At 50.1% G+C, this 9,005-nt stretch overlaps 2 protein-coding genes across 4 annotated transcripts in view; one reads left to right on the top strand and one right to left on the bottom strand.

Annotated features, from left to right (window-relative positions):
- Positions 1 to 5,989: 5,989 nt before the first annotated feature.
- The window catches only part of LOC105005558 (prolyl 4-hydroxylase subunit alpha-2), a 71,176-nt gene continuing 68,160 nt past the window's right edge, over positions 5,990 to 9,005 (top strand). The window contains exon 1 of one of the 2 annotated variants that reach the window (XM_010863594.1): positions 5,990 to 6,441. The gene's annotated coding sequence lies outside the window, so the exon portion shown is untranslated. The remainder of the gene's footprint in view (positions 6,442 to 9,005) is intronic. The other variant, XM_010863587.1, reaches the window with a different exon arrangement.
- PDLIM4 (PDZ and LIM domain 4) overlaps positions 7,305 to 9,005 on the bottom strand; it is a 14,588-nt gene continuing 12,887 nt past the window's right edge. Inside the window, exons 4-7 of one of the 2 annotated variants that reach the window (XM_010863584.1) lie at positions 8,626 to 8,807; positions 8,254 to 8,417; positions 7,753 to 7,870; positions 7,305 to 7,633 (exon numbers count right to left, since the gene is read on the bottom strand). In XM_010863584.1, the coding sequence (XP_010861886.1) occupies positions 7,429 to 7,633; positions 7,753 to 7,870; positions 8,254 to 8,417; positions 8,626 to 8,807 (669 nt within the window). In that variant the 3' untranslated portion in view covers positions 7,305 to 7,428. The remainder of the gene's footprint in view (positions 7,634 to 7,752; positions 7,871 to 8,253; positions 8,418 to 8,625; positions 8,808 to 9,005) is intronic. The other variant, XM_010863585.1, reaches the window with a different exon arrangement.

The following is a 9,005-nucleotide window of genomic DNA, read 5'->3' as shown; positions in this document are numbered from 1 at the left end:
ATGGTGATTGCAGCCATGAAATTAAAAGATGCTTACTCCTTGGAAGAAAAGTTATGACCAACCTAGATAGCGTATTCAAAAGCAGAGATATTACTTTGCCAACAAAGGTCCGTCTAGTCAAGGCTATGATTTTTCCAGTGGTCATGTATGGATGTGAGAGTTGGACTGTGAAGAAAACTGAGCGCCGAAGAATTGATGCTTTTGAACTGTGGTGTTGGAGAAGACTCTTGAGAGTCCCTTGGACTGCAAGGAGATCCAACCAGTCCATTCTAAAAGAGATCAGTCCTGTGTGTACATTGGAAGGACTGATGCTAAAGCTGAAACTCCAATACTTTGGCCACCTCATGAGAAGAGCTGACTCATCAAAAAAGACCCTGATGCTGGGAGGGATTGGGGGCAGGAGGAGAAGGGGACAACAGACGATGAGATGGCTGGATGGCATCACTGACTCAATGGACATGAGTTTGAGTGAACTCCGGGAGTTGATGATGGACAAGGAGGCCTGGTGTGCTGCAGCTCATGGGGTCACAAAGAGTTGGACACAACTGAGCGACTGAACTGAACACCTCCTGGGGCCTTGCGTGCAGGGTACAGGAATTTAGACTTTGTCCTAAGAGCAAAGGGGAGCCATGGAAGCTTTAAAAAACAAGAGTGACATAATCAGATTTGCATGTTAAAAAACTCTTTGACTTGTGTGGAGAAAGGATTGAGGAGCCAGACAGGAGACAGGAAAGCCAGGCAGGAGGCTGATACAGCCCCAGGCAGGAGAAGATGGGGAACTGAACTGGAGCTGGAGCTATGGAGGCAGAAGGAAGTGGGCTAGTTAGGGATTAATTAGGGATGAATGCAGTCAAGTCTATGAACTGGTCTCCCTACTTTTACCTTTGCCCCTGACAGTCTGTTCTCCATACAGCAGATAGAGTCATCCTGGTTAAAACATAAAAGCCCAGGTCATGCTACTCCTCTGGCTTCTCTTCTCAGAGTAAAAACCAAAGTCCTTCCTGAGGCTTACAAGGTCAACATGGGCAGGATTTCCACCCACCTCTCTCTGAGCTCATCTGCTTCTGTTAGCACCTCACTTGTACCACTCCAGACATGGCTTCTCTGTTCTTAGAACACACAAGCCTGTGTCTCCTCCATTCTGCCCCATTCAGGGCCTCTGTGTCCGCTGTACCTTCTGCCTGAAATGTAGTTTTCCCAGATGTACTCACAGAAGCTCCTCCACTCCTGATGAGAAGGGATCATTTATTCTCTACCGTGAATCCTATTTATTTCCTTTATGGCACTGCTTATAATCTGTGCTTTTAAAATGTGTTTACTCAGGGGACTTCCCTGGTGATTCAATGGTTAAGACTTGGCACTTCCACTGCAAGAGACTTGGATTTGATTCCCAGTTGGAGAACTGAGATTTTACATGCCATATGGTGCAGCCAAAAAAATAAGGAAAAAAATTTAAATATGTTTGTTCAAAATGTTTCCTATTACACAGCACAATGACTGGAACATAGTAGATTCTTACCAAATAGTTGAATGAATGAGTTGAGGTGGCCTTACCTCCTTTTCAGGGTTTAGGCAGTATGCCAGCAGAAACCAGGACAGCAAGGTGAGGAGGAAGGAGGTAAGAGGCAGGGAGGCCCAGGGTATGTGTGTATGAGAGAGAGGGCAGGTGCTGGCCCCAGGGCTCCTGCACCTCTCCATGCCTGGGTGGAATCTGGGCTATGGAGAGAGGTACGGGCCAGGCTCTGACTGAGGAGACAACAGGTTGTGCCAGAAGCACCCGAAAGGAATGGAAGGGGTAGGATGGAGGAAGGGCATGTGGTTGGGAGCTACTACTGACTTTGCCTGGGGACGGGCTAGCCAACGCTCTACTCTGGGAGGAAAGAGTGGAGCTGGGCCGTCAAAAGTGATTAGCAGTTTCCTGAATGAAGAAGAAAGAGTAAAGGCATTTTGAGCTTGAGAAAATGTTTGAGGGTATGAAAAGGCAGGATTGCTCAGAGAATGGTGAACTGTCTTGTGTGGTTGCTGCTGCTGCTGCTAAGTCACTTCAGTCATGTCCGACTCTGTGCGACCCCATAGACAGCAGCCCACCAGGCTTCCCCGTCCCTGGGATTCTCCAGGCAAGAACACTGGAGTGGGTTGCCATTTCCTTCTCCAATGCATGAAAGTGAAAAGGGAAAGTGAAGTTGCTCAGTCGTGTCCAATCCTTAAGGACCCCTTGGACTGCAGCCTACCAGGCTCCTCCGTCCATGGGATTTTCCAGGCAGGAGTACTGGAGTGGGGTGCCATTGCCTTCTCCCATCCTGTGTAGCAGAGAAAGTAAAAACAGGCAGTTGGTCAGCAACCTGAAGTCTGAGAAGCCTTAACTGGTAGGCCAGTAATTGATCGGTCATGGGCTCCATCCTGAGGGCCCTAGTTCCATGCCCTTGGCCAGGGAAGGAGGTCCATGAAGCAAGAGAATGAGAGAATCCTCCAGGAGTCCTGAAACAGACCCCAGAAATACTTAGGAGGCAGAACCCCAGACACAGTGATGGGTGGGATGGGATGGCTGGGGAGATGTCAAGGATGATGTCCAAGTCTCTGATTTGAAGGCTCCTGAGGTGAAGACCTGAAGAGGGGCAGTTTTGGGGATAATAATGAGAGGTCGGTCTGGCGGGGTTGGTGGGCTGGGCACTCTGAACTGCAGATCCTGGCTCTGTGTCTCTTCCTGGAGACTCAGCTGCTCTGTCTCAGGACTGGGACCCTGGGTCACAGAGATCCTGTTCCACAGGGACCCTGCCTGGTAGTTGGGGGAATGAACAGAGCCTGGGCCTCACAGGGAAGACTGGCAGCTCTGGGTGCCACTCCCCTTGGCTCTTGTCCCCCTAGCCCTCACCAGGATGCCTACCTCAGCAAGGGCTGATCTGCTTGTGAAAAACAATGTACAGGTCCCGCTGCCCTTGTCTTTTGGAGTAAAAGGCTGACTCACAAGTTAATGATTGGGAAATGTGAAGCTGTAGAAACAAAGAATGGGTGTTGGGCTGAGGAACTGGTAACAATTAGACTATAAATCTGCCACATGGCAGAATCTCCAAAGGCCTAGCTCCCTGAAAGATACAGATACAGGCCTGACACACACTTCTAGGATTTTTACCAGGAAGCAGACCCCCACCAGATGAAAACCACTGACCCCAAGAACAGAGACCCTACATTGGTTGAAACCAGAAGGTTGATGATACTTGAAACTTCAACTTAATGTCAAGCCATCAGAGAACTATTCACGAGCTGATCACACCCTGCCCCTTGAACACTATTAAACGCCTCACTACCTCCTCCAGGGTGGGTCACACAGTCTTGAGGGCATTCATTAGCCTTTGTCTAGCAAAGCAATAAAAGTTACTCTTCCCTACTTTATCCAGAACTCTGTTTCCAAATTTCCATTTGGCACTGGTGAACAGAGTTCTAGCAATAGTTGTTGCAGCCCTATTTGATCATGAGGGGCTGTTGGTACATAGGCAACTCAAGAACCCCTCAATTTGGTTGGGTAGGCCATGTGTGGGGTGGTGGTGACTGTGGGATTAAGGTGAGCAAGGGCAGCTTCTGGGAGTGAGGAGCCAGGTCTCTACAAGTTTGAGTCTGGGAGAGGTGTGGGGGGCCTGTGACAGGGGCTCCTGAGACGGATGACTTACCTGGCTGGGGATGCATGTCGGCCACTGCTCAGCCTGGTGCTGTTGGGACCTGGTCTGCAGATGAGACGGGTGGGGAGGGAACTGCAGACCCCTCACTGCCCCCACCCTACTGGGTGTGGCCCAAGGGGTGGTGGGGAGTTCACTTCTCAAGGGAACACTTGCCTACTGCCCTGGACTGTGCTCCTTGAGGGAGGGGCGGGGTATGTGGAAGGAGCCTTAGAAGGAATTCTTGAAAACAAAGTAAAGCAGGAACACAAAATCTATGAGAAGAAAATGGAAATGAAAACATACAAAAGTACTATACAGCACTCTGGGGAATGGAAAAAAAAAATTAGTCAACCTAAGAAAGAAATGAAAGATTTTATTTGAGTTAAACTGAGTTATCCCCAACAGACAGTCTGAGAGCACTATGAGGATCATTCAACAAGGAAAGGTGGGGAGGGCAGTATACGTGTGATTTTCGTTAAGGGGCTACTAGCAATCCAGCTCACATCTCAGGACAAGGTTTCTGCTAGTCATGAGCAGCAGACATCTTAGTTAATGGTTTTAGTGCTTTTTCTTAGTATGGGAAGATGCAAGAATCCAAGTTCATAAAAATTTTCTCCTGAAATCTGAAGGCCTTTTCTGCCACTTTTTCCAAAACACAGAGTGCCTTGCCTCATCCTGATCTTCCCCTTCTTTTCAGGGTCTGTTTTAAGTCAGTGACTGCAGTAGCTACTGACTTCATTTTTGTAGAATGGCAACATTTTTGATTTTACAATCCCTTTTGGTCTTAATTTCAACCAAGGTTTGAGGTGGGGGTACATTTCATGACCAATTTGTCTCAGGGCACTAGGAATGTTCATTCCCAGGTCAGTCGGAGATTTCACTGATGGGCCATTCAGTGTGCTATTACTGGACTAGGCCCTATTAACAGTAACCCAAAGCCTTTGGACCGCATATCTCACTAGCCTGTTTTGGTCCAGGAAGTTGTTTCCTCTTGTTGCTTATTCACGTATCTAGTTATACTAGCATTATCATGAATCTTATGGAACTATATATTTGGTCAGTCATTTCAAGTTGCCTAATCATCATTGATTTTATCTGAGGCTCAGTCACACATTTGATAATGCAAGAAACAATAATCAGGTAAAATAAGCAGAATATAAGATATATATCTAGTAACTTAATAAGCTCATAAGTTAAGTATTTAAGCTAAGAATGTCTATTAGGTTGTGGCACAGTATTTACCCAGGTGGTCTGACCAGTCTATTCTGCACTGGTCGCTATCTTTAAGGGAAATTATATATTGGCATTGCATATAAAGTTCCCCAAATATATTTGCACACACAAGGCAAGTGGTGGTGGGTCAGCATGAACCCTTAGAAGGTTGAGAAAGGAACGTTACTTTCTAAGGAATTACATGGCTGGTACCTGGAGAAAAACTGATCCTTATGGTTGAGCAGGCATTTCTGCCAGCGTGGAGGTCTGTTTAACCACCTGGCAGCGCACAATACACACTTGAGGGAACGGAGGAGACCAAAGGGCAGAGAAAGTTCTATATTTTACTTTTTTTTTGGTCTTGCCTTAAGATCTGAATTTTTATTTCACCAACCTGAAAAAATGCAGAATAAGCAGAGATCACAGCTTTCTCTGGGAGGAAAGGACTGTAGCCAGTTCTTACCTGAGTCTGTAGATTCAGGGCAACCCCAGTCACAGTTCAGAGAGGTTTGTTGTCTGTTTTTCCAGAACCTGATATTGAGTCTACATTGCTGGACAAATGGAAATGTACGAGAATAATCTTGGCATGTTTGTAAATGAAGAACAAGGAGGAGAGATTGGCACATTAACCTCTTTAAAAAGTAATAATTAAATCAATATGATACTGTCTCAATAACAAGAAAACAGTTCAGTGGAATAGAGTCCAGTAACAATGATTCCTGCAAAAATATAAAAAGTTCTTATCTATCATTAAGCAGTTAAACCTCGGAAAAATGAGTGAAGGGTTTAGAGGAATTCTTGGAAGGAGAAGACCATTCTGTTTCCTCTTCACTCAGCACTCACTAGCAAACACAATAAATATTTGTTGAATGAATGCTCATCCCTGGTAATCAGAAGAAAGTGAAGTCGCTCAGTCGTGTCCGACTCTTTGCAACCCCATGGACAGTAGCCTGCACTAGGCTCCTCTGTCCATGGGATTTTCTAGGCAAGAGTACTGGAGTGGGTTGCCATTTCCTTCTCCAGGGAATCTTCCTGACCCAGGGATCCAACCCAGGTCTCCCGCATTGTAGACAGAGGCTTTACCATCTGAGCCACCAGGGGTAATCAGAAAAATGCAAATTAAAGCAACTACATATCTCATTTTATTATCAGATTGGCAAAAATAAAAACAAAAACCTGGTAATACCCCGAGTTGGCAGGAGCATGAGGAAATGAGTACTGTCGTATGCTGATGGTGAGAGTGTGAACTGATAGCAGTCTTTTGTGGTTGGTTTGTGATAGTACAAAATTGAAAACAGCACAAACGTACACTACTCGGGGCTCACTAAATAAACAACGCTGCTTCCTGTCCTGAGTAACTTAACAAGAGGGCTAACCCACGTGACCCGGAGTCCAGGACGCGTCATCATCGTGTGTGAATAGCCAGGATTCATCAACTCTGCTACCACTCATATTTTTTAAAAGTGCGAGTCTGTACCGGACTGTGCAACGGAGCAGGGAAAGGCTCAGGGCCGCCCTACCACGCTGTCACCGCCGGGCCTCCGAGGAAGAGTGGCGTTTTCTCTCGACTTTGGAGGCGAGTGTTTTTTTCTAAAATCTTCCTCTCTCATACACACAAACGCACACGCTTATTCACTCACTCACTCACTCCGCGCGCCCTCTGGTGGGCAGAGGGGCGGGGGAAGGAGAAGGAAAGGAACTAATACGGCGACGGGGCCGGGAGGTGGTGGCGCGGGGGTGGGGGGCAGACCCGGAAGAGAGAATGCTGAGCTGGCCGGGAGGCAGATACCGCCCGCAGCCAAACCGGTGATCTCCCGGCATATCCCCGCGGTGTAGTCCCTTCTGCGGCTGCTAGGGGCCGCCCGCGCTCCTGGTGGTGCCCACACGGGGCTTTTCCTGCCTGTGCTCGCTTTTAACATTCCTTTGCACACACAGTTCCTCACCCTGAAGAGCTCTTCCCTCCCTCATCCCTTAGTTCCCAGCTGACACCTTCCTTGACTCCATCCAGATCAAACCTTTTTGGAGTGATGTCCCCTTACTAAGCACCTCAGACCTCCCCTCCCTATTAATAGACTTGCGCCTATGATTCACCATCCACCCAGGCTGTGGCTTCCTTAAGGACAGGTATACTAAGGTGCTTAGTGACGTCCGACTCTTTGCTACCCCATGGACTGCAGCCCGCCAGCCTCCTCTGTCCATGGGATTCTCCAGGCAACTGTACTGGAGTGGGTTGCCATTTCCTTCTCCAGGGGATTTTTCCAACCCAGGGATCGAACCCACGTCTCCTGCATTGCAGGCAGATTCTCTACCATCTGAGCCAGACAGCACAGTATATATCTTGCTCACCGTTATACCTAGTGCCTGAGAAAATGCTTGGCATCTGAACCAGTGCAGCACTCTGGAGCCAGAGCCTGTGTTGGAAGGAGGCAGGCCAGGGCACCGATACAGCGCAGGCGGAGCGGAGGAAGTTTATTAGAGAGCCAGGGCGCAAACACATATTTACACGGACCGCGCGGGGACGTTAAAAGCAGCAGAGGCGGGGATGCGACGTTCTGGGAGCGGCTCAGACGAGTTCCACCTTGGCATTAGGGTACACCGCCACCACGTCGTAGCCCTCGGGAGGCTTGACGCGCGCCTTGGCGTGGCTCTCGCAGTAGAGCCGCTCGTCCAGAAAGAAGTAACCGCGCTGTTTGAGGTTCAGGCCGCAGTCACTGCACATGAAGCACTCGGGGTGGTAGAGTTTGTCCCGCGCCTTGACGATAGTGCCCCTAGTGGGTGATCGGAGAGGACGGCGTCAGGGGCTGACAGCTCCGTAAAGCACGGCCTTACTCAGGGCCTCCGACGGAGGACCCTGGGGGCAGGTGGGGAAGGCAGGGGAGGTACTCACACGATGCCGTGGCCGCAGCGCGTGCATTCGGGCAGCCCCTGCAGGCCACTCAGCGGAGCGCCTAGCTTGCTGGCCGTGGGCTTGAGGTTCCGAGGACCGCCAGGCCCGGGCCGTTCCCCTGAAAGACAGAGAGCGATTTGCAAGAGCCCATTGCGGAGGTCAGAAAAAGCGGGAAACTTCACTTCTGCGGAGTGCGGGGCTGCGCCCTACTTCCGGAGCCACCCGCACAGAGATTGGGGAGGGGGTTAGAAGGGCGTGAAAGGAGGAGCTGCGATACAAGTGGAGTGGTAATCAGAAAGCCCCGATGCAGCGAGGGGTGTGAGGAGGCGCAGAGAACACGTGTTGTTGTTCAGTCGCTAAGTCAGGCGGGACACGTGGGAGGGGCTAATGGCTGGGAAGCAAGATGGTGGGTCGCGAAAGCCCGGATGGGACAGGTTCGGAGGGCGGAGTTTGCTACTTCAAGGAGTGGGAAGGCAGGTGGGGTAAAGAAAAGAGTCCTACCGCCCTCGCCCGCCTCCAGCATGCCCTGCAAATAGCGGAAGGAGCCTGACTGCTTGGGCTCCGCAGCTGCAGGCTCGGCTGGCTCCCGAAGCATCCTGTACACCTCTGAGCCCAGGTCGACTCCGCAGTCGCGACTTCTCGGAAGGCCTCTGGCTGGGTCAGTGCTGGACGAAAGAGATGCATGAAGGGACAGGGTTGCAGTATTAGCCTTACCCCTGCCAGTTCAGGGTTCTGGTGAGGTTTCATGAGTCAGAATGCAACCAGCTGAGACCCAAGGTTAAGGGTCAAGATGGGACCTGGTGTGAGATTTTGAGGGATCAGGAATTAAGATGGGAACTGGGTAGGGCATCAAAAGTCCTGCCTCTGTACTACCTGTGGGGTGGAGACACGTGCAGGGCACCCATCTGGGCCAGTAAAGTAGCCTCACTGTTGCTGCCATTGTGAGGGACTGGGAGGCGAGGTGACTGCCCGTAAGGAGATCCCAAGCCTGGCCTGCCGTCTTCTGGCCCAAGGCCGGTGGCTGAGGGCCGCCTGCTTGTCAGTGGACTGCCATCCTAGGAGAGAGAGAAAACGGAGGCACTGGGAGACCCTCTGTGGTACACCCACCTATGCCCAGCTACGCCAAGCCTTCTTGGGTGTTGGCTGGCTACTCTTGCTCAGGCATCTCTGGGCTATGGTGTCTAGTCAGGGAACAGGTCTGTGGAGGAAAGGCTGAGCCTTGGGCCTGGTTCAACCCCTGAAGAAATGAGAAA

The sequence above is a fragment of the Bison bison genome, unplaced genomic scaffold (genome assembly GCF_000754665.1).
Source record: "Bison bison bison isolate TAMUID 2011002044 unplaced genomic scaffold, Bison_UMD1.0 scf7180017864492, whole genome shotgun sequence".
Lineage (NCBI taxonomy): Eukaryota > Metazoa > Chordata > Mammalia > Artiodactyla > Bovidae > Bison > Bison bison.
This window is presented reverse-complemented; position numbering and strand designations above follow the sequence as displayed.